The following is a 25,679-nucleotide window of genomic DNA, read 5'->3' as shown; positions in this document are numbered from 1 at the left end:
CTCCTTCTGTTTTTGATTCATTTACATATCTTGGTTTCCTGTGATGAGATGAGTGAGTTTAGTCATAAGATTGTTTCGAGCATCGCTTATCGGTGTCATCACACGTCTTTGTATGAGCGTTACTCAGTAAATGACGTGCAATGTGAAATTCTGTGAACTGCCACCACGGAAGGAAAAAGAAAACATCCTGCAGCCATGTAGCCTTAAAAGAAAATTCTGTGGTTCGAAATCACATCTCAGTTTCATTTGGGCTGTTAAATCATAAAAAAATGCAACTGGCAATATGGGCAGAAGGATATAGGATATATTATTGCTTTTTGCATCTGCATCTGTGGAGTTATTTTCGTGTCTGTAATGTGCAGTCAAGCAGAACAGGTCTGCTGTGAAAAAACAGGCCTGAGAGAATCACCATAGACTCTGTGATTGTTTTTTTTTTTTGCAAGTAAAATAAACACGAGATTAAAATATGAATAAAGGAGTTTTGCTTGCAAATCTAAAAGTTTGTACTTGTTGCCGAGCTGATTGTGGTTGGGAAGTGCACTGAAACGGGCTCGCTCTTGTTTACTGACAGCAGTCAGTCGGCACTTACGATTAAGACGTGTGTGATATTTTGGAGGGTAGGTTGAGCTCAACAGCAACCAGGTTTGTTAACAAAAGTCTTAAGATTCATATTATAATCACAAATTCCCTCAAAATGAAGGTTAGAAAAAATATTAATTTGTTTCCAAAAACCCGCAGATTATCATTTTTACCATTGCATTAAAGAAGTAATCATTATATTCTCACAGCTGAAATTGGGGAACATATTTCACATCTTGGCTTCAAAAGTTCAAGTATGATGATGATTCAACAACAGTTATCGTGTTGTTCATGGCCCACGTCTCCTAACCTTTATATTTTCCCCCTCTTTTTAAGCATAAATAGTCACAGGTAATGAAGCATCTATTTATCAAACTGATGAGTAACAGCTTGACATATCTTAGGAAAATATGTTCGGTTGTAACCAAATATTTTCCAGGTGCTGTCAGTACACTGATCAGATCACATGTAGGAGGACTTTAAGCTAAACAGCAGTGTTTCCCTTTGCTAAGGTTTGTTGAGATCTAAAAACCGTTTTTATTCATTTTTTTCACACATTTCCCAGCAATGCATCCAGGGAAACGGTTAAAGTGCGACTGTGCTTTGGGGGATTTTTAAGAGCGACGCGTCTCCCATCGCTGCTGAATTTGTTTGTGTTTTTATGAGATCAGCAGCTCGTTAAGAGGTCGCACAGCAGAGTGTCGTGCTGGCAGCTCTCCGGGTCCATCTGACACTGTGACCGTTGCTCCCGCTTTGAGCGGGAACCGACTGCTACAGTACAGCCCCACAGAGAGGTGCTCCACTGTGGGAACTGGGAGTCGCCCGGTTCCAAAGATCAGTCTCTGTAGACTCAGCATGGATGAGAAACTACCTTCACTGGGATTCTTCTGAACTAGGAGAATTCTCTCCCTCTCTCTCTTCATCTCTCCCTCCATATCCCACTCCATATCAGCAAGCCAGTGCTGGTCCTCTGTGTGAGAATGGTTGCATCACAGCTCTCGCGGTTTCTTAGCCCCTGGCCCCTGTGTTCCTCGGTCAATCTGTGGGAACCCTGATTTTGGACGGTAGTTGCTGTTCCCACCACCAGTCTGGTTAGAAAATAGACTGCTGGCTAACGTACCAGGCACCCAAAACAAGCCGGTTCAGGCCCACTGCTTCTCACGGGTTCAGGGCAGAGGTTGTTAGTGGCTCCAGAAGAGGCTGTAATTGGTTTCGCATGCAGGTATCACAGAAGCGACAGCGGATACTGTTATCATGAGAAACTTTCTGTTTCTCTTTGTTTGTGTCTTATTTCCAGTTCAGTGCTTTATCATCTTTCTTTTGAATAAAGATGAAAGAACCTGGAGGCCAATAAGCAACAGACAGAATAAACAAAGCAGTCGTTAGTTATTCTTTTCTATCACCATGGGGCAAGTCATGCCTCTATTTTTTTTTTTTTTTTTACTTTACCCACTTAAAATGTGGTTTTGTTCGTCCTATACACCAATTCATCATGCCTTTTGACTACAATCACATCCAGACAGGCAGCTTGATCCAGGCAAACGCTTCCCCTTTTTCCGGGAGAGTTACAGTTTTCGGAAGAGGAGCAGCAGCGCTGCAGGAACAGAGAGAAGATGAAAAAAGCGGCTCTGCTCGTGTACATCCACGACTAAGGCAGAGCCAGATGAGAGCCTCTCTGCTCCACACATGTGGACAAGAGAGTCGGGTCTCACAGAGTGTGTGAAGACAGTTGGAAAATTCCCCTGAGCCTGGGCTAATTGAAAGCTTATCATTTTCTCTTTGTGCTTCCTGAGTGGTGGGGGATCAGCGAGGGGCGAGGCAGAGCGCTTCTCTGTGATGAGACCTGGAGGAAACGCTGTCGTGAACTCGCACTGTAAAGTGGAGCTCAGACCGTCTGGGTGGAGGGCTGGTGCGAGATCTGTCAGCAGGGGATTGTGTGCGTCTGCGTGGAAATGCTTTGAGTGTGCAGAGTTAATTGAATGCAGTGTGTATCGAGGCTGCATGTGTGCATCCTGAGGCTCTGTTGTTCTGCCAGCGCTGCCCCCATAGAAGGCCTGACACAGACACACGCATGCAGCAGAAGCCACACAAAGGCAAAGAAAGGAGAGAGCTGAACGAGAAGAGGATGAAAGAGGCAAAGAAAGAGAAAATGCAAGAGTACAAACACAGGAAACAAAAGGGGGAAAAATTAGTGAAAAACAAAGTGAAAGCCTTTCATGGCACATCAACAGGTGGCATTAGTTAAAGAGCGAAGAATTGTGGGTATTTGGTGTCAGGATAACCACATCTGAAATCAGACCACCCCGCAAGGTGGCATCTCAAGTGTTTAATCTTATGGCTCGGCTTCAAATGGAGCAAACAGATGCCATCGGCGCGGTGTAAATTAACGACCGCGCCATCGGTTAAAAAAGGCCGCCGACATTCCAAACTTCTGTATTGTTTTTAACAAGTGACGACTTGCCGACGTGCGCTAACATGGAGGCTGCCAGGGTGGTGTTGGATTCCTGAGCAGCATTTTATTTACGCTCAGGGTACCACCGCGCTGACAGCTGAGGCATTTTCAAACCTCTGGGAAGCGAGGGGAACTGCCAGCGAGAGTTTCGCTAATGGGAGAGAGGAGGAGAATTATTAGAGGGTTACTGGGCACAACCAGCAAATGTAAGATTATGAGATGAAAACAGTGGCATTCGTGGTATTTTCTGTGTGAGCCGAAGAAGTTAGAAGTACAGAAATTGCTGGATCAGAATGTGCTGGCATGGAATTGGGTCCCATGGATGTTTATGAGGGTTTTCTTTTTCCTTCTTCATTTCTCAGCTGATGTGATGGTGTGTTGGATTCTGGAGATGATTTAAAAATGTACCCCCCTGTATTTTAACTCGCAACACCTCACCCTGTTAAACTACAACACCTCACAAGCCTAGGAGTACTGCCACACTGTGCTATTGTTTTTATAATAAAGCAAATAAATTCAAAGAATGTGGCCATAAATATTCAACTTTAATCTAACCTAGGTGTGATTTATTAATTTCACTCCAAGAGTTCCTTTGAAGGGGGGCATAATGGTTCATTCCTGGACTCTGCTGTGGCAGCTGAAGCCTTTTGGCTCTGTTTTTAGATTCTCTTTAAGCCGTTTTTCTGATTGGCTGCCCCCAGTAAACAAAAGGTTTCACCAGTGGGTGGGTGGAGCCGTGAGCATGAAGTGTGGCCATGTTTTACAAATCTTGTCCTCCTCCCCAAAAAAGAAAAAAAAAAAACCGCTTTGGAGACAAAAGTGAGACACATTTTTTTTAATTAAAATGAATAAAAACTACATTATCGCAAACTTTACAAGCACTCAGTATAGAAGCATTATTGATATCATTACATACGTGGTGGATTTTTTTTTTAAATTAACATATCAGTTTCAGATGTACATGCTTTGAGCATTAAAGAGATGGAGAGCAAGATGAAGGAACATTTTACTGGAAAGGGATTGTTTAAAAAAAAAGTAACATTGTGCTCTTTAATTAACACACAATAAAAATACGATTTACTCATACATTTGGGCTTGTTTGCAGAAGAAAGACAAAAACAATGATATTTTTTGCCACACATTTTCTCCATCGAAAACATCCAAACAGTATTACAGGCAGTTGTGAAGATCTTTGGTTTTTTGTGTTTGAAGGAACCACACAAATCTCAGTGTGTAGGTGGTTTCTCTAGCTGCATGATGTTTGCCTATAATACAGTACGGTTTTCAGGCATATACAGGCCAAAGGGAGAAAGGAATGAGACGTTGTCATTTAGAAAAAAACTAGGAATAAGGCAGAGGGCATACAAAACAGCTTGCATACTTTTTTTTTCTTTACCTGAGCTGCAAATGCTAGCTTCTTTGGATCACTTCTCACTTTGACATTAAAGCTTACTTGTTTATCATATAAGCCGCCAACTTTCAGAGTCGTGAATCCTAATCATCTTCATTCTTGTGAAAGAGTTTCCTGGTAAATACTGGATACCTGATACTTCTTGTAGATATCTTTAGCACACCTCGTGCCAAGGCGATGTGTGCAGGCAGAGCTGGCGGAGCTACGACCCCCTGGCACTGACAGTAAATTAGACTGGAGGCCATAAAAGGCTTCAAAGCACTCACTGATTATTTAGAACAAAAGGACCGGTGCACAACAACAGAGGCTTTTTCTTTTTGTTTTTTTTCAACTGCGCCTGGTTTTGTAAGAAGATACCCCTTTTGACCCCACCTTTTTTCCTCCATCCCTTCATCCTCTCCTCCTAATTTATGGAAACACGGGATCACATGTGTAGCTAAAGGGGAAAGGCCCCTCCAGGACAGAGGGAATGCGCACACACACCTGTGGTGCAGGAATGTGTCTGTGTTTGTGTCTGATCACGAAATTATTTGGTGAAAGACTTAAAGGGCAGGATAGGTGATGTCTATATATCTAACCATGTTTATTTCGGCACGCTTCTGGAGATTTGTAAATGTATAAACCCAAAAATAAAGAGAGAAATGAAAGTTCAAACATAGTGCAAAAAATTCAGCAAATGGCTTTTTTTTGAAGCGCAGGAAGGCAATTTGGAACTTTTTTAAAAGCTTACAGCTCTAGAAGATGCTGTTGGGCACTGTTCACTCAGGAATAAAAGTTTTAGTGCATCAAAGCTACATTGGAAGGCAAAAAATTACATTAAAAGTTTTGGTTTTTTTATAATTTAGTAGCAATATATTACACAAATTCCAAATTTATACTTAACAACAAAACATGGTATATATACTGTATATATATTTATATAAAAAAAAGGAAAGGCAGAGAGAAATGCTTAAGGATTTGGGGTATATGCATACATTTCCTCAAATTTTGGCTCAAATAAATATGAAAGGTAAACTGTGTCATCCAGTTTAAAAATACCAGACTAGGACTTTTTTTTTCTTTAGAAAAGGGCTTGAATAAGAACATCAAAGGAAAAGTAAAGAGTAGAGACAACAGGACTCCTACAGAAAAACAAAAAACCAAGAAACCCTCCTCTGCTTTAGTCTTTATACATTCCTTGAAATATCAGCCATTGTCCTGTTGAAACGTGATCCACTGATGACGCAGCAGAGGAGAATTCATATCTTAAAACATTTGAGTCCTGACAGGTAAAATGCTTTTGTTTCTCAATAATGCAGCAGTTGTGTCGAAACGTCCACTGCGCAGTGTGGCTCCAAACGCTTATGTGTCCATTTGGATAATAAATTAGGCAATAAGGTACTGCATAACCACCGTGAGCGCACGAAACAGCCCTGGGTGCAACTGACAATGTTTTCACAACTGACTCAATAATTTTTTACAATGTTGAAATCTGACAGAAATTAAAGCTTTAAAAAGGAAGGCTTGCTACAGCAGTGCAGCCGTGCCTCGCAGGAGTCGACATCCAGCCCGACTTCTCTTCTCCACCCGCCGAGTGAGCTGGATCGGTCTGTTTGAGGAATTTCTGCTGCGGTTTTTCAGTTCGTCAGCTGTGCTGATTGATCACACTTCCGCCGCCTTTTGTTCATTTGTCTTTGATGAGTACCTGTTTGCACAAGACAAATGATGCCGACACATTACTGCGGCTTCTCTCGTTTTACTCTCTCTTCTGTTTACAGTCTCTGCCGAGTAACGCGTCAGCTCATATGGCTTTTCTGGTTCTTTGACGGTACCTCGGTACAGTGCAGGAGTTCAAGAATTTACAAAGCAAATAGAAGTCTTGGGGGAGTTGGTAAAAGCAGAAGGTCTTTAAAGCGATTGCCGGAGAAATAAAAGACAAACATGCAGCATTTCTCTTTTTTTGTTTTTTTTCTTCTTTTCTTTCAGTGTTCAGCTTCTTTTTTTCTTTGTTCATCATCCTCTTTACTTTGTTTTCTCCTTCTTTTCTTGTCTAACTGTCTGTCAGTCAGTAAGGCCTCCAGACAGACTCATCCAAGCGACCCGAAGCGCTCATGGCTGTGGGGGAGTTGCTGTGGCTGCCGTCGGCTTCCACGCCCTCGCTCTGGGTGTTTAGGCCCGGGTTCATCAGGCTGTTGGTCCCGCCAGTGCCTGTAGCCCCCGAGCAGGACAGTAGGCGGGTAGGAGAGCGCTCGCCCCCGGTATTCCCCGGAGCCACCATGGAGAACTGGTAGGATCCAGAGCCTGTGCCATAATACAGGTAAGAGTTGGACTGGAAGTTTTGGGATTGGTTGTTTGAGTAGGGTGGTGGCAGGTAGGTGTGGTATCTAGTAGAGGCTGACATGCTAAGGCCACTAATGCCGGTGCTGGAGGTGTTGGCGGAGTAGGGGAAGGCCCCGGGGTAGTGCATGCGGGGATCTGAGAAGCGAGGATCGGTCAGCGGTGACAGAGACGGGAAGGTGGTCCTCTGCGGGAAGAGCTCTGTAGTCGCTGTTATAAAAACAGAGAAACAAAAGGTTGGAAAGAGCCAGAAAACATTCAAACTGCTCTTGCAATTATGAAACCAGCGGCTCAGAGATCTCTTTTCTATTATTCTCAAGAAAAAAAAGACCCACATTTCCAGAGCAGCAAATCTCCCCAGACCCCCAATTCTGAGCTCAAGTTTCTTGCGATATACCGGTCCATGGAAATGTTTGCTCAAAGTAATGAACTGAGACATTTCTTTGCTTAATAACAGTCATCAAGCACTGACAGCACATCATCCCACAGCCCCGTGCACAAGACTGAAGTTATGAAAAGGCCCCCTTGCCACAGCCCTCCTACCCCTGCTTCAAAAGACGCAACACACAGTTTTCTATCTTTTTCAGAGGAATGAAAAGAAGCATTGTCTGTAGTGAGGGGTGCTTTGTATAAACACCGACGGCTCGCTGCACTGTTGTGCGGGTCGTCATAAATCATATTTAGGTGGCAGAGGCAGACGGTCACACTCGGAGACGGTCAGAGAGACAGAGAAGGGAGAGCAATTGTGTTTCTGTGTATATCTAAACTAATGTGTATCACAGTGAAGGACCTGTCAGAGTAGCTGCCAAGTGTAATCTCACAGGTAACGGAGCACAGTTGAACCAGGCTGTTATGTCTGCCATTTCACTGCACACTTTCTCATTTATTCAGCTGGCAAAAGGGAAACAGAAATATTACTGAAGGGTTTGGCTTGGCGGTTTGCTGCTCTGAGATTTGATGCCACTACTGTCACCAAGTAACTCAAACACCATATTTCCCTCCTCGCTCAGCTAAGGAGTGCTATTGGCTGATCTTACACCACCCGAGCTTTGGAAACAAACCCATTCACAGATTTATGAAAGCTGCCGACTGACACCTCGGATAGTATTTGTGTTTCAGTCCAAGTCCAGCACCATTATTTTCCAAGTTTCTGCTTAATGTACTTATGATACCTTTGATTTATTTTCACTTTGTTTTAATTGCATGTAAGCTAAATGCTAACACTGGGAAAGTTACCTGCTACTGTTGTGGTTTTACTGGCTTCAGACACACTTTTAAATTCCCAGGTAAAGGTGTGAAATATTAAGTGTTGCCTGGCAAGTTGAGCGCGTCGAGTCTTTGTGTTCATGACACTCAGATATTTTGGAAAACGGTAAGGTGGCCTTCAGCCAGCGCAAACGCTCTGTAATCGTAAACGCCCTTGACCTGGTTGTATGCCATAAAGACTAGTGAGTGTTCCTCATACCTGATGTCAGCCTACAGTATGCGCTCCGTCCACGCCTGTGTACGCCCGTGGTTATTTGTTTGTCTGCGTGTGGCTTTCATGGGTCCAGTGTGCCCACATGACTTGAAGTGTAAAATGTGGATTTGGATGGCAGAGAAAAGAAAGCTTGTATTTGTCAAATAGCAAGCGCTTGCACGCCACAGCCCCGAGGGGGGAGAATGCCAAACTTGCGTGCCACGGTCTTGTTGAAATGTCTTTTCCCCATGTCTGGAGAACTGGGTCCGTTTTCAGCTGCAAAAAAATCAGTTCCTTTGCAATTTCCATGGCCCCAGCTATACTCTTTGTTTTTTTTTTCCAGCAACACATTGATGCTGTTGAATTTCCTTTTTTTCCTTTTCTTTTTTTTTGAGGGGATGAGGGAGTTAGTAGTGGTGGTGGTGGTGGGGGGCCTGTTTCTTTTTCCAGAGTCTACCAGGCACAGGAGTCGGGCTCCGTATCTGATTTCACGCGAGGAAAATCCAAGCCCTCAGCTGCTGTTGATTCGGGTGAAGTGGAGTCAGCCTACTAATTCCTACCGGACTCTCAAAAAGCTTTTGCTCCCTCTCCTCGTCTCTCGCGCTCTCTCCCTGTCTGTCCCTTCATCTGTCCCACTCTGTGCTAAATTTAGGCTTCGGGGTGAAACTGGGGAGGGGTTCTGTGGCGTGGGGACACGACGGCTCTGGCTGCTGCCGCCCACGCCGCCCACGATCTCCGCTTAATTGAAGTCGGTGGAAATGTGTGGGCCAAACTGCGGTGGGGATCGACTCCTGTGTTCCGTCAGGGGAAACTGGACTGGACGCTTATCACAACACCTTAATGGGCTTGTGCAGTCTCAGGTTTTTGGCTGGGAGCCCTGAGGAGTCTGGTACAGTACAGTAGCTCCCTCTGGAGGAGAGGGCTAAACAAACTGTCCTGTAATTGAGAAGCAAAGTTTGCAGTCTGCTTTTTCTCCCTCTTAACTGCGTTGCATACCTTCCTGCATCTCCACCCTCCCCCACCCAGCATAAGTGCAGGGTTTGCTGCTGCGGCTGTGGTAACGGTGGTGTATCTTTGGCATAGAGGGTCTTCCTAACCGAGCCGAGTACTCGCTGCCTGTAACCTCTACGGCACAAAACCACACATGATCTCCATTAGGCTCATCTGAAACGTGTTGACTAAATTGCAGGGACAGGATAAAGGATGGACCCCAGAGGCCTAGCTAGCACAGTGTGTGATGTTCTGAGTGTATGAAGCGGGTAGCTGGGAATCGGGGCTTTTATAGAGAACATGGTGTTCCTGCATGAGCTCTGAAGTGCAGCGCCATGCTCTTTTTGAATTCTGCAGTGCCAAGGGTGGAGCCCTCCTCTTTTCTGCTTAGGTCAAGAAGTCCTCTAGTCCACACTCAAGCGTGTAACCCAGATATGACAGGAGGTTTGTCTCGTTTGCATACGGGAGAAACTGATTTTGGTTGTTAACACAAGGGCAGGCTTGAGGCGGTCACGTCTCTGTGTGTAATTGTGCACAGGCTTATGTGTGTGTGTGTGTGTATGCACGTGTGCCTGAATGTGGTGGCTGACAATGGGGGGCATGCAAATCCAGGCGTTCACCTGTGAAATGTTTACTCAGGCTTGATGCAAACTGTGACGGCCAGCACCCAGGGAAGGGTGTCTCAGGCAAATAAGTGGAAGGAGGAAAAAGAGAGAAGCCCGGGCTGGTGCGGCTACGTGGAAAGAGCTACTGTGCTGTGTAGTAAGATTGTTTTCTAATCTTTTTCTCTGATATAATCCCTGAAAAGGCCCAGCTGCTCTGCATTGTGGACTCCTGAGAAAGGATTTAAGTCCTTTCACAAGCAGAAAGCGGCTGGTTGATTTATTGACTGGTTTGAACAGTGGATGCCATTAGGGTGAGAAGGCGCTGCTGATAATAGGCCGACGAGGACAGGGTAACGTAACGCCACGGCAGGGCCGGTGCTGCAGAATAGGAGACCCAAATGAACACAAATGATCTCCAGGTGTTTATTTAAGCGCCGAGGCTTTGGAGCCGGAGCATCATGTTGGATGCAAATACCGATCACCTCTGTACTGTGGCAACACGGTCGGCAGCCCCAAAGCCTCATCCACGTTAGCACTTTATCATGTGAGCGCAGAGGATTTTGCATGTTCTCAACTTGTGACATGCAACACAAGCAAGGGAAAAAGAAGTTTGTGATTACAAAAACCCTGAGATTTCCCTAATGCGTCGACACACGAGGTGACACGATTAAAATATTTTTTTGTTAAGTAAATCTTTTTCTGTGAGAGATACGATCCTGGCTTGCAAAGCGACTGGTGCGATGTGTTTGTTAACCAGTTATTGGGATTGTAGCTACATGAGAATCGCTGTTGTTAAATTTTTTTCTCACTGCTTCCAGTCTCTCGCACAGCCCCGAGTGTCTTTGCACAGACGCCAACAAACACGTATAATTCTGCTGTGTCAGTGTTTAGACACATTTCTCTTCTTTGCCTTACACACTGTGTTGTATCTGATAAAATGCAGAAAAGAGAGCAAGAGCGCAGTGCTAAATCTAAAAGTCATTTTGTGTCTGAATGCGGGGCTTCATCACAGCGTGAGCGTATGAGTCAGCACGTCTGGTGTGGAGTGGTGGGTTGTGCGTAGGCGAATGTGAGACTGAGAGGGCTTTTTAATCAAAATCGCCAAGATACAAATGAAACAAAGGAGAAGGAGGAAAGAAAATGAAGAAAAAAAAAAGCGGATGGTGGCATTACGGGAACGCCATGTGATGTAGTTGGGCCCTACAGGCAAAGTGAAACAGACTCTAATATCGTTGGTACGCCGGCGCACCCTTTCCAGCTTTTTTGTTTCAGTTTGGAAAAACTACGTTTAGTAATTAAAACAAATCAGTGCGAGATGTTTTTAAAGACTTATATTCAAAGTGAACTCCATTGTGTTTTGCACGCTTGCTCACACAAGTCCTTACTAGTGACTTTACCCTTCAGGCTGCTTTTTCGCAACTAGCGAACACCCTCAGTTTCAAATTGAAACACACACACAAAGACACCGTCATGCATAAACAACCTAAAATAAATACAGAGTCTCATGCTTAGTTAAATTAGTTCTTTTATCAAGTATGAAGTGTAATGGTGAGACGTCTTGCAAGAACCAACAATGACCTACAAAACACGTCAAAACGTCTCTCCCCTTACTAACCAGTGTGCAGGCTGAGTCCCTCAGACAGGTTTCTGATTTGATTTTTACTTAAATATGTTTAATTTAATTTGCTTATATTTTATCTATAACTATTGATTGCCTTTTAGTATTTCACAGACTGCACAAACTGTCCTCGTTTAATTTTCCTGCCTGTATGACGGCATTTTATTGTGTATAATGTGTTTTTAGAAACCTGCCTGTCAAGCTGGTTTTTGATGAGCACTATAAAAATAACCTTGAAAGCCAAGAGACAAAAGAGTGTGTGGGTTAAAAAAAAAAAAAAAAAGCAGTGCATTGCAGTGTCTCACCTGGCCATGGTCTCAGGTCCTCCTCCACCTTGCAGGTTTTCAGGGTGGGGGTGTCCATCTGATCCTGCCACAGGGCTGCAAGAACACACACAATACAAGCAATATGTCAGGATGTGTGCTTTATAAACAATCCAGTAGAGCAATTCTGGGAATTAATACGAGTTGTGTGCGTGTACAGGGTGAGGAGGTGACTGCCTGCGCCTTAGCAATCTAAAACACAATCCAAAAACGCCTTCTCGACAGACTGGGCAGAACCGTCTTGACATCTGGACATTTGGAGATGTTTTCCTGTCACAGGTTGGTCTCTGCTGACTGAGCAGTGAAGGCTGGGAAGAGGAGGGGTGGTTTTCTCACCACAGTGAGACCAAGCTTGGAAAAACATGCTCGATGGGTGCATATGAGATATTTTTGGGACTTTCAGGCCAGACACCGGAGGGATCTGTGAAGCTTATCCAGCCAAGCTGTCAGGAAGCCGAGGAGGGTCGAGGAGCTACTGGCCCAACGCGTGGGACCCTGCTTCACACTGGACGGTCACACCGCAGCACAAACAGCTGGCTGTTTGCTCTCGGTCTGAGACGGTGCAGTTGTTACACGACGACGTGCACGAAGCTGCGTGGAGCGCCTCGGCACATGTGCTGCGTGACAGCCCAGTCTGCGCGCCTCCGGATAGTGTTACGTCTCGCTTAAAACTTTTTCATCAAATGTGCGTAAATATTTTCAACATACAGGCTGAAAAACGTGTATTACATTTTTCTCGTGTCGTCTCCCTTTAACGACAGCATCAATCAGCCGTCTAACCTCAGCGTGACTCTGCACACCCTCCCTCTCCCAGCCTCCTGTAGCGGCAATTAGGATGGAGAGGGGATGCCAGAGGCAGAGAGGAGGGCGGTGCTGGGTTGTTCACCTATAGCCACACTGGGCTTAACTAGTGTACGATCTCTGCTTCCCCTGGAGCTCCTCCACTTCCTTTGCAAAGACCCAAATCAGCACTCAGTCACTGAGAGGTCCTGCACTATGCTTCACAATGGCAAATTCTTAAACATAAATGGCCTTATTCAGAAAGGCTTGCAAGCAGCTGGTGCGATTCGCTCAAGAAAATAAACATTTCCTTCAAATATTTTGATTGGCCAGCAGACAACGTCAATACCAGAGGCACAGATTACCCCTGTTAATAAGACGGCCGGCCCCCCCTCAGCCCTGGGTGGAGCCGAGGAGTGAGGAAGGCGGTGGCTGAGAAGGGAAGAAGCGGCGACCGCGTCACTAATGAGAAGCTTTTGGGGTGGTGCCAGTGTAGTTTTGGAGAGGACTCGCATATAAACACACATGTGCTGCTTTTTGAAGTGCATGTGTAGATGAAAGGAGGAGGCTGAGAAGATGTTAGAGCCAAAATGGCGTCCATCCTCGTGACTCCGGATCTAGCGACGCCTCTGAGACATGTAATGCGCCTGCCGTAATGAAGCGTGTCATTGAGACACTGTGAATGCTGGTCCTTGTGCTGGCTTCCTGTTTCGCTCAGGCCTTAGGCGTCGCAACAGGGAGAGAATGTGAGAGAGCGAGCAAGACAGAAAGAAAGACGCCAGCGAGGGAAGGGGAGAGAAAGAGAGCGTGTTAGAGAGGGGAGGAACACGGCCTTGGCTCAGCTATGTGGGACATTTGATATGTCTTTTGAGCCCTCACTTATAACGTGAGCAAAAACAAACACATGGGCTGAAAAATCCTATGTTCTCTTTCAGGGCTCGTCGTCCGCCCGCCCTTCCCCTCTCCCCAGACTCAATAGAGACTGTTCATGGCACACATGTAGTTTCTGTAATTGCTGAAATGTAAAACTGGGCCCGGCTCTGATGTGAAATTATAACTTACACAAACAGTTGAGTCTGGTAAAAAACATCTCGCTCTCACTTCTCCTTTTCTTTGTTTTTTTTTTTTGTTTTTTTCCCCACCAGGGCTTCAAAAGAGCTTTTTTTTCTCAGTTGAAGAAAAGAAACATTTTCAGTTTGAATTATTCATCTCAGGGTCACAAAAAGAGACTAACCACAAGTGAAGCTTTCAGGCACCATAACAAATAAACTATGTGGCGGCCATTGACATATTATGTAAATAGTGGAGTGCAGAAGTAAAACAGAGTGTCTAAAGGACTGTTCCAGTTCCTGCTCGTTTTAGTTGCATTTGCCTCAGAGGGCCAGCTTCCTGCTCGGGTTTGGCAGAAGTCTGCATGAAACCCAACGAGCGCGGTGGCTATACTCTAAAGTCTACACCACAGCTACCTGACTGCGCTCATTTCCTGTCTCGCTCTTGCTTCTAATTGGCTGATCGTGTCGTTCGGGATGTGTGAATTAGCGCGAGCCTCTCAGTTTGCGGCAGTAGCAGAGTGCTGCCTCGAACCTGGGGGGCCGGCCGGCTTGTTTATGCGGAGTAAACAGTGTGGTCACTGTGGACGAGGCAGGAGGGGCTGAATCAGGCCGGTCCTCCATCAAACGGGACTTTTTCGAGTCAATTCCAACTCAGAGGCCACAGCCTGAACGCGCTGAGCGAGCGCGCCAGAGCCGAGCTGCAGCAGATGTGCGCCAGTTGTGCAGTGTGACGCCAGCGGTACCAACATTTGTAGAAGAGTCATTAACGGGGAAGAGCTTTCCGGGTAAAAGCTGAATACGGCAAAAAAAATGTAGTGAGTAATATAGTAGATCTGGAAGATTACGCCGAGTTTTTTAGCAACATCACCGCATGAGTCACACACACACACACACACACACACACACACACACACACTTTTGGGCCCTCATCAAAGCCCTGAGCACTTGACTTGATGGTGGAACGTTATGCTAGTATCTGATATTCATCTTCAGAGAGGAACACACAGGTGTTGGAACAAATAACATGTTAAGTGATACCACCTCAAAAGTGCCAGGACTTTCTTTTTGGATGATTAAATTGGTGCTCCATTTCTTTTCTCCCCCCTCCTGCCTCTCTAACTGTTAAAACACATTTAAAGTTAAAAGAGCGTCTTTCTTCTCGGCTGTCTGTTAGAGGCTCTGCCAAGGGCTTGTTGAGTTTTGTCTGCTTTTAAAACGGATTAGGGTAAAACTGGAATCTGTTTTCCACTTTTCACTTTGATATAAATCAAATTTTCAATCAGCTGCTTGCTTCCCTTAAGACTGTAAATGTTGTCGAATACATTGTGTATCAGAGGAAGGGAAGAAAAAAAACTGCCACCCACAGATACACATAGTATACACATGTAGCTCACTTGAGGTTTTGAAAACCAGAATAACAATTTAGTACTTGATTGTCTGAGTGTCAGATTTGCTTGACTGCACGAGTTGAACCATGCATTTTTCAACCACACACACACACACACACACACACACACACACACACAGTCCCTCCACCCTAGCTGAGAATCATTCCACATGTCTAGCAGGCTTACCTGTGGACACAGAAGAACAAAAACAAGCAGCGAGTGTAGCGTCTGCCAGCGCGCAGGAATCCTGTCACTGCATGCACTGTAATGAGCTCTTAATTACCCTGTCTGTCTGGGGCACTAGCGGAGAACTTGCAACACTAGCATAGAACTACGTGTGTGTGTGTGTTTTATTTTAAGTGTGCTTATGGTGCAATCATCTTTGTCTCGGTGTGATTTAAGAATCCAGCGGTAGCTGATGTCTGCAGACGTGTCCTGTTGACGAGCAAACTGAGACAGTATTTCACAGCTCAGACAACAATATGAAGCAAGGAGGCTTTAGGAGCAGGGTGACACTATGCTTTCCTTTTTGGAGCCATCTTCAGAGGGGTTGGGGGGGGGATGTGAGGCTCCAGCCTCGGATAATGGAAAACATCTTTTGTAACAGCAAGAAGGGAATCCATTTAATTATAACATGTTGATGGGCGATCTATCACCCGGCAATTCTCAAACAAACAGGCTTCGGGACTTAAAGTATCTGCAAAGTACAACAGCGTCTGGCAGGGATTGTCAAAAGCAGAGACGTGTGTGTTGTTGATATGTAAACACCTCCCTGTGTCTCTGGATGGGATTTATTACAACAAGTCTATTTTTGTTTGAGCTTTGCTCGTAATGCTGTCGTGCTGTTGTCTGTGCGCGATTCCTAGGCATACGGGAGCGCTCTGCGGGATCCGTGCCACAACATACATCCACGGGCTGCCGCTCAGCCAGCAGATAGACGAGGTGGGAGGGAGAAAGGCTGTCTCCTCTGTTATTTAATTATTTTACCACTCTTGCCCTGCGGTGTGCCGTCACGATGGTAATACCACAGATTAAGGTGTGTGGTTTTTACAGCCCTTCCCCTCGTCTGTCTCACTCACATACACTTCTTATAGACAGCCTCGAGTCACCGGCAGCTGTAACTTGAAGCTCAAGGCCTTTAACTTCTCTTGACACTTACAAGAGATGTTAACGTGTTGTGTCTGCTCTCCGACTACATGTGTGTGTTGCAACATTGCAGGCCTTTGAAGCCAGGCAAGTCTAATTCCTGCCCTAATCCTGCGTGAGGCAGACGAGAGCCGAGCGCTTCGTCTGCTGTCTGGACCGTGTCTGTACACCTCTCCCCGCCGATTGGCGTGCATCCCCGCCGGCCCGCCTACGCGCTCCCCCCGCCCACTTTTCAAGTCAGAAACCTAAAGTGTGAGGTTTGCTGCAGGGGTCTTTTTATTGGCAGACAACCCGCGGCGCGCACGCCAAACCCTGAGCCGTCAGAAAATGATCATCACAGTGACTGTATTGTGTCGAAGAGCCGCACCGTTTATTTTCAGCATAACCTGTTGTTGGTGTTTCTAAAATGGCTGACGTGTTTTCATCTCGGTACATGCCGTGCAGGCGAACAAAAGCGATATCAACAGTAAGTAAGGACAGAGGAGAGCAGGGTGAAAGACCCTGTGTTCTCTGCAGTCAGCTGTTAGATAGGCCCATACTGGTGAATCAGTGCTGGCTAAGCTAAGCACAAGGCCAAACAGTGTGCACACTGATAGTGTTCCACCCACACACGGCTCAGAGCTCCCAAACAAGCCCTCCTGTACACAGCAGCATGCTGATACAAAGGTAATGAGATCCATTAGCCAGCATGAGAACCAGAGAGTGGGCCGAAGTTTGCGTTCAGGCATGTGTGCTTCCTGTTAAAGAGGCTCCAACAGAGAGGGAAGAGTCATCCTCACCCACGCAGCTGTCCACAGCTGACACACAGCCTCCTCCCCTCCAGTCGCACCACCTCTGTCTGACTCTCAGCCTTCCCCCAGCCTCCCCCGCACCCCCACACATTCGGACAGTCTCAGACTGACGTGATTGCCAAGGTAGCGGAAGGCTGCTACATTCCTGAGGCTGTAGTTGCGCGGCGTGCGGAGGCCAGCTTCGGCACCTTGGCCGAGCTCGGCTGGCAGCAGCGGCCGTGCCACCTGGCTGCAGATTCTACCCCGCGCACTGTGGGGCCCAGACCCACCAGCGCAGGGCATCCGGGGACAACGCTGACATGAGCTTCCCCTCGAACGGCCAACACATAACAGCTCTCAGATTAGTGGAACAGACCTCAGAAAAGTTTGTGGAGAACATGAAAGACTCTTGGCTTAGCTCAGGGTGAGGTGAACGGCATGTGCTGTGCTGACATATGAACAGATTCAATTACTTCAGCCAAATTAAACCAAATATATTTAGCTTATTAAAGGAGATTTTCAGTCATTCTAGTTAAAGGGCCAAATTAAAGTGTACATATTCTTCCATCTAACTCATTTTTGAAAGTATAGGCTGTAGATGACTGCCTTCTCTTAAATATGTGTGGAAAATGAGATAAACACGGTTAAAAATATGCACACTTTGTTTTGTCTACAGTATCATGATAGTAGGAGCAGGAACTCGTTTCTTTCAGCTGATCAACATCTGTCATGAAGCTAAATAATGTGGGTCGCCATTAATGTTTACAAGCTTCCCGTCACAGGTAGATGCATCCTTGCCTCTGCACAGTGATGCTTTGTGGGTGTAGCTCAGTAGAATGAAAATAGCTCCAACAAATAAAATTATTCACAACAAGGTTTGTGTATTTTCAGATGTAGCTATGTTGAGTTTTTCAGATGTGTGTGTGTGTGTGTGTGTGTGTGTGTGTGTGTGTGTGTGTGTGTGTGTGTGTGTGTGTGTGCTGAGAGTCAAGCAAAGCGCAAAAACTATCAATAAAAAGGGTCCAAGTTGAATCATAAGTAAAGGTCAGCACGAAAGTAACAGCAAATTATGTTTGTGAATTTTCCCTACACACACTCACTCAGCGTCACAGTTTCAGAACTAGTGCTTTCGAAAGAGATGTGAAAGTTTGCTGGTTGTACTCGTATATGTCACTGGACCTCCTTACCTGGTGTGGTGCCAAGGTGGGGTTGGTGGATTTGGCGAGGATTGGTGTTCCCTGGGCCTATCCTCATACTCCGCTGGTAGCGCTCGATCTCTGACAGCCTGTCTGAGAACTGCATCTTCTGGGGGTCTTCTAACTTCACCCTGTGCCCTGAAAGGAAGACATGAGGAGGAGAAGAAGTCAAGCACTTGCACATTTTACCTCCTACACAACCTGGAAAATTGGCACTTGTTGCCAGGCTTTTACAAAAATAGCAAACACAATAACAAGAGTCCTATTAGAAAATTCCCCTTCTCCCTAATTTCTTTCTGGAGCACAGCGGTTTGACACATCCTGGCAAAACAACTTTTCCTGTCTAAACTGTAATTAGTGTAAAATTAGCTTGGACTGTGACGAGCATCAGTATGCTTCAGTGCAATTCATTTATATATATATATATATATATATTTAAAAAAGAGAGAGAGCAAGAGACCGTCACCATGTTTTCAGCTTCCACATACAAAAATATTATTAGAATGTCAGCAGACCTTGAAATACATTGGCTAGACACTAAATGTTATACAAGCTGCACCTGCTGCCACGTCATCCGCAGATAACGATAGCGTAAGTGGTCAAAAATAATTACTGGAGGAATTTTGTTTCCCCGAACCTAAAGTCTAAGAAACAACACAACTGCTGCACTCTTCTGTGGACAAAAGTGATGTTTTTGGTCTTTTTAACAAGATTAAAAGAAAAGAAAAAGTGAGTGCATCTATCCCCAATAACCACTCGTCTCTCACACCCACACCCACGCAAATTCAGGTCTGACTGACACAGCACTTAGTCAGAAGGAAACACCCAGACGAGGTTAGCAGACCATACAGTCATCGCTGTTAAACATAACGAAGAGAAGGGAAAGAGAAAGAGAGACTTTAGCGTGTGTCTGTGCGTGCAGGAGGTGAGAACTGAAGCAGCGCTTCTTAAATCCAACCGAGTGTCTAACTCTCACACACTTAGCCCCCATATCACTCTGATGCCCTGTTCAGGGAAACGATGAGATGAGAAAAAAAAACCTCTGATCATGCCTTTTATGCAGACACACTCATGTACAAATACACATGTGAACACACCTTAAATGTCAGACGTGAGTGCGGATGAGGGCTGTGCCTCTAATGGGAGGAAGACATTTTAATGTAACTATCAATGCACCAAAACTGTGTGTGAACCGGCATGTATACATTCTGTGGTTTTCTCCCTGGCATCTCTACAGAGTGGCCTAATGTGAAGTAATGGCTGGATTTGAATATTTTATCACTATATAAAGGGGGCAAGGCAGACGGACCAATATGGATTTTGCCCGTCCTTTCTCTCCACTGACCCATGGGCAATATATCTTCCCTCCGAGGCTGACCCATGGGTAAAGTTTCCTCTCGTTTACCGCTCTGTCCATTTGTTTGTGCCCACCGCCTCGCTTCCGTCCTCTCTTTACAAACTATATAGAAATATCAAGCTCTGAAGCCCCCTCCCCTCCCCGTACTCGCACACGCAGGCAGCCACATACATGGAGGGGTGATGTTCCGACATAATGTGAACACAAGCAGGCACTCAAATCAAAATCGTCGCTCTTCATTCACTCATTAGGAGTTGGATGAAACTTTGAATGTGTGAGAAGAAAAAGAGTCAGTCATGACTAATCTGTAGGAGCAGAGACAGGAGTCGTGTTGCTGCTCTGCAGCTGTTTGTGTGAGTGTGTGTGAGTCCACCCTCTGGCCTGCCACTTTGCTCTGTGCCGTTACTCAGAACAAATCCCGGATAGACTCGTATGCTCTTGCACGCTCTGTAATATCATTTTTATTCACATGTGGCCTTCTTTTTAAACTTTGATGGAAGGTAGAAGCCAGAATATTTTCTCTCTCTCTCTGCGCACACACACACACACACACACACACAGCGCCTGGTCCAGGCTCCATAACCCACATAGACACTGTGGCTACTGTCTGTTCCAAGCCAGAGCAGGGGCGGCCAGGGGAAGCAGTCCTCCAAATATAACCCCTATATGTGTCCTTGTGTAGTTATTAAGAGATTTACACCACCTCAAACGGCTGAGGTCAGGGAAATGATACATCCCACTGCTCTCTGGTTGGAAAAAAAGACAGGCAGCACGGGGGGAAAAAATGATAATTGGTCAGTTTTTCTGTGGCCACTGGTGGTCTGAGATGAATTGGCTGACTCTTTAGGGATGAAAGTGATCATTCAGTTACCCACAAACACGCACATGAACACACTTGAGCTGTGGATCCCGTGGCCCAGTTCCAGTTGGCAGGGACGCTTTAGCGACACACTGTTCGCAGCTTCCAGCAGGGGGTTTAGTGGCTTGTGAGAGGGCGATGTTTGGAAGGAGGGAGCGAGCGGTGGCATCACTAGAACAAGACCTGGCGCTCATTAACCCTGCCCTTGCAGTTGCTGTAAACACTGCTTGTCGACTGGGAGGTGGCTTGAAACCTTCGGCACCTCCTCTCAGTTTTACTCCTCGTCTAACTGTCCCTTTTGTCTGTGTGAGCCTGTAAGCCTTACTGGGAAATTGTGATCAGAGGCGGTAGGGCATGAGCTTCGGACTGCCCGTGTAGCTTGAAGCATGCAGGAATTGAAGGCTACTCTGCGACAGCCCTCCTTTTTTATTATTTTGCCATGTCTGCACATGGCAAGTGTCTTAAAAAGAAAACTGTTACTCCCTGTAGAAAAGTTTCAATAGCTGTCTAAATGATCCGCATACAGAAGCCAAAAGAGTCTCTTTGGCCAGCTGACCCCGGCTATAGCTGCTTTGTGTCAAGTCCAACCGCCAACATTTGACTTCTACTCTGCAGGGCTTGGAGGGCCAGAGGGGTGCCGGTGCTCCACACCAGCCCCATTTCAGAGGGGTTTCTGTGGTCAGATGAATATTTAATGTGTCAGTGTGCACTTAGGAAAGAATGCCTTTGTTTTTCTCTCTATGATATCATAACCACAAGATAGAGCTGGGAGATGGGAGGCAATGCACACATGAGGCCTAAACAGCAGCGCTCAATATGCATCCAGAGCTGAAAATGGATGCTAAAGGTTGTAGATTTACTAGCCTCCTCTCAGAGTAGTGGTCGCATCATCTGAAAGCATTATGGAAGCCTATGAAGAACAAATAAAATGCTTGATATAAAATGTCTGGTATTAACAATGTAGTGAAAGGCGATGGCTGTGTTTTGAAGAAATGGGTGTGCCGTTCCCAACCCTGCTTTGTTTTGTGTGTGTGTGTGTGTGTGTGTATGCTTTTATTTCCTGATAGTGTTTTATCTTCACTGCAGCATTGCTTTGCTCTTTTGTATCTGTGCTTTGAAGCATTTTGAGGTAAGTTCAGGTGTAAATCGTGCAAAAAGTGCAAACTTTTGTTCTTCCTCACACTGCACGTGGGCGTTTCTAAGCCCAGACCAGACCACACGAACAATCTCCACCGAGCGTTGCCCAGCCTTCCCTCCACAAAACCCATATCAGCTCAACAGGGAGGCAGTGTTTGCTCAGCGAGGTGACTGCCAGGACTTTAACACGATGCCACAGCTGAACGATCACCCAGTGCGACCTGTTTCCTTCCTTCACCCTCACACTTTTCTCTACTTCTCCTCTCATTTTCTATCTGTCTGTCTGTCTCTGCCTCCTTTAAAGAAAGAAACATATGTTGCCGTCCAAAGGGAGACACATTAAACACAAGCCCTTTTTAGTTAAGGGCTGGGTTCTTTTTCAGGGACAAAGTGAAACTCTATCTGAACGGCAAAGGCCAATACGTGCTTTGGCTGTGACCCAGCTCTGCACTGAATATATTTGAAGTGTAAATATTTGTTTTCGTCGTATAAATGGACTTGATAGGCCCCTGATAACAGACAAGAATTAATGTGGAGTGCATGTATCACAGTGAAAACTATGTCTGGACTGTCTATGTATGCATGGTATTGAATTACATAAAAAAAAAATGTTTGGGTAGTGTAAGGAGCGCTCCTGAGTCTAGCACAAAATACACAAAATGGCAGCTGTGTGAGCTTTTTTTTGTTGCATTAATGAATCATTTTAATAATACCACAAGTTTTAGGTCAGGGAAGCCCTTGTTGTTTGTGCTAGCGCACTGAAACTAAAGTCTTGAAAAGATATGAAAACAAGCTGCATCCTTATCTAACTTTTGAAACTCGACAGTGTTGCGGGGTGACAGTTGAACACATGTTGCAGTGGGGCCTACTTGCCTGCGAGCAAACTTCCGTTTGCCCTTAACAGACACTGAGGACGTTTCAACATGTGTTGAGCAAAACCTTGTACACCTGTCTTCCTCTTCCTCCTCTCTAGCGGACCTGAACCCCCCCCCTCGCGTTCCCACCCTGCTTCTTTCTGCCACACTTTTCGTTTACTTCCCTTTTCGTTCTATTACGAGCACAGCCCAAAACACTTTTCTGCAGCAGTGCATTTGGCTCTGTGCTTCCCAAGGCCACCAATCACACCATTGGGTATTTACAGTGGGGCAAATCAAAGTTCTTGTTTTGAGGCTGACCCTGAAGGATGTGGGTTTTACCCTTGGCTGGTGATTGTGGCTGTCTCGTCTGGGCCTAAATGAGTCGATGCTTGCCACACTCAGACATTACACTGCTTTAAACTCATTTACATAACGCTCCCGTACGTCTTTATGAATAAATGCGTAAAGTTTTACGACTCTGTGCACTCACTTCATGATAATGACAAACTGTATCTCTGGATAGAAGTGTGAGCTAAAGTGTCTATCATAAACACAGCAGCGCTTTTAGTTTTTTTTTTCTTTTTTTTTTTTGCGGAAACATTATTTAGGCTTTCAGGGGGACGTCAACAAAAGTTGTGGCATGCTTTTATCATCCTCTACGGCCACAGCTGGGGGACCGTCTGGTCCCTGAGGCAGATGCATCAGCCTGTCTCTGGGGACATCAGCACTGTGAAAATCCCCCTCGCAGGCCTAACACAAGCTGCTCACAACGGAAGTTGCTACATGAGACTGTTTGAGCAAAGAGCGAAGCCTTCCTTTTCTGATAAGGGGATAAAGTGCTTTGCGTGTGTGTATGCGTGTGTGTGTGTGTGTGGAACAGAAGCAGTGCCACACAAGGACAGCCCTGCAGCGAGGCAGGTTGAGGCAGGCAAGGAGGATGAGGGGGTGCCAAAATAAGACCCAGTGCACCCGGATTCTCGAACAATACAGCAAGGCCCGTAGCACATTGAGAGCAATCATCCCTCTTTTGTCTGGCCTTTCTGTACTTTTGTGTGTGTGTGTGTGTGTAACTGTCTTCTGAGGCGTGTTGGGGGGTGATATGAGCAGGGCTGTTTTTCAGGCCTTTTGGCTGCTTGCCTGCAGACTTTGCAGTGCTGCTGCTGCTGCTTTGGCCTTGTTGTGCACAGAAGGCCTATTTGGCTCGGGTGACAGATCATATTAAAACAATAAGCTGCTCTGAGTGTGTTATTTTAGCTCAAACGGTGAATGAGGTTGTTGTGCACATCTGTGTGTGTGTTTACGCTGGCGTCTGCATGGTAGTCAGGTTGCTCTAAGTAGCGAGGTGCTGGGTGAAAGGTGGGGGCCTCGCAGAGCTGTGGGAAAGGAAGACAAGCTGCTGCTGTCACATACATCAATGCAACGCCAGCAGATGTGTCAAACGGCTTTGCGTTCACACCTCTGTGCATAGTAGCTCACACACAATTATGTGCAAAAATGAGTGCATTTGCCCCTAAACACACACGCAAACACACAGAGTTCCACTGAATGACAAGATTAAGATTCCAGGTGGGTCAGAGCAAATGTGTGAAATGTGAAATGTGTGAATTTTCCATCATGTAGGCACGCATAATTTTTTTTTTTTTTTTACTTTCAGTTCTTTCTCTGTGTTTTTTTTTTTGTTTTTTTTAATGCTCTTGGTGGACTGTTACAGAAGTGTCGAGGTTACAACACTGACCTCTCCTTTGCTCTGATGATTCCAGTCTGTGTTTACCTACAGAATTACAACTTTCTCCACTGCTGGAAGCAAAAGAAAAGTTCTTGCTGCACCTATTATTTGCTCACTGTTCCTAACCATTAAGGCCTGAAGAAATAAATATCCAAACCGCAGGGTGGTGGTACACAGCGTCTTTTCCAGTAACCAGCAGGTGCCTTCTTCCCACAAACCGCCCCCCCCCCACCCACCCCTCGCACTCTTTGCCCCAACGCAGAAAACGGTTTATTGTCATAATCCAGCGGGGGAGAAAAATATTCCTCCACTCATGGGCCATTTATTTTTCTAAATGCAGATCGGAACTTTTATTGAATTACAGCTGAAAGGTCGTAATGGCTCCCTCCTGTATGGGTCAGTGTAAATAAGAAAGAGTGAGCACACACAGAGTGGGCATTTTACTTCAATTCATAGGTAAGTAAACAGGAAAGACGCTTGGCTGCTGAGTTTACAGGGGAGTGGGTAGGTGGGGAGAGCTGAGTGGAGATGTTGGCCCGGCTTCTTATTTGATTATGAGAATGTGTCTTCTACTTGCATCATAAGACTGAATTAAAAGTGCCGTCTGGGACCTCTGTAAATAATTTGGTAATTCCTGGTACGTCCTGCTGTTCTATTTGGCGTCAGTGAATATAGGGAGGAAATTTTTGTCTGAGCGGAAAAAGAAAGGGCATTTTACCCCAAAGCTATTGTGTGTGTGTGTGTGTGTGTGTGTGTGCGTGCGTGCGCGCATGCCTCCAACAGTCATTAGCAGGCCTGAAGGAGGAGGAGGATTCACTGCACTGTTTCCAAATGTGGACAATGTTCTTCTTTTTCCTCTTTACAGCTGAAACTTGTGCATTGACACTGCAGCAACATGCCGAACAACAAACAGAGGCAGCAAAGGGAGAAGAGGAGAAAAAACGGTGCCCGTGATAGGCTAATGGCTGCAATTTCTTTGTTTATATCACAATTCGGCCGAGGTATTTAAACTAATTAGCTTTGCTTTCACAGGAAAGCCTAAGTGCAAAAGCTTAAGCAGGATTACCTACAGCTGTGTGTGAATGCACGAGTGCGCGCCTCGTCCTCAAAGAGAGTTGGCCTCAAAGCTTCTAGATGTGGTTAAGGTGGCAACAGTGGTCAGAGAGCTTCCATCTCAGTCCTTTATTTATCTTCCCACGACAAAATTTGATCATGTTACACTCACAACGAAAAAAGACATGAGAAAATAATTAGCAGCTGAGTGGCTGCTTCTAAAGCTTACGCATATGCATGATACGGCCCTCATCTGCCTCCCGCCACAAGTCTGAAAGCTCAAAATGCGGTGGATGGTTTGTCCCAGCACACGAGTTCCCCTCTGAAATCTGTTCAGAACTATTCAATATGTACCACTGCATTCCAGTGGATTTATCAGTTAGCCAATATTTGCTCTACGTCTAATCACTGAAGCCAAGTATGATGCATCTGGAGTGACCCCGGGGAGGAGGAAGACCACAGTCGACAGGCTCCAGTCAGTGCAGACGCCACAGAGTGTCATTTCTTTGAAAAGATATAAAATCTGCCCTTTATCAGTTCCCATCTGTCTGTATGTGGTGTTGAGGCAGACTCTCGTCTCAACCAAATCATAAATTAGGTGGTCA

The 25,679-nt window shown here is 45.7% G+C and overlaps 1 protein-coding gene across 4 annotated transcripts in view; it reads right to left on the bottom strand.

Moving 5' to 3' along the window:
• Positions 1–3,851: 3,851 nt before the first annotated feature.
• Positions 3,852–25,679, bottom strand: part of runx3 (RUNX family transcription factor 3) — a 48,365-nt gene continuing 26,537 nt past the window's right edge. For all 4 annotated transcript variants that reach the window (XM_005477626.4, XM_013271918.3, XM_013271917.1 and 1 more), the window contains 3 exons: positions 18,077–18,223; positions 11,736–11,810; positions 3,852–6,968 (listed from right to left, as the gene is read on the bottom strand). In XM_005477626.4, the coding sequence (XP_005477683.1) occupies positions 6,487–6,968; positions 11,736–11,810; positions 18,077–18,223 (704 nt within the window). In that variant the 3' untranslated portion in view covers positions 3,852–6,486. The remainder of the gene's footprint in view (positions 6,969–11,735; positions 11,811–18,076; positions 18,224–25,679) is intronic.

Source organism: Oreochromis niloticus, linkage group LG19 (assembly GCF_001858045.2).
Source record: "Oreochromis niloticus isolate F11D_XX linkage group LG19, O_niloticus_UMD_NMBU, whole genome shotgun sequence".
In the NCBI taxonomy this organism is placed as follows: Eukaryota; Metazoa; Chordata; class Actinopteri; order Cichliformes; family Cichlidae; genus Oreochromis; species Oreochromis niloticus.
Note: the sequence above shows the minus strand (reverse complement) of the source record. Positions and strands in the feature narration are given on the sequence as shown.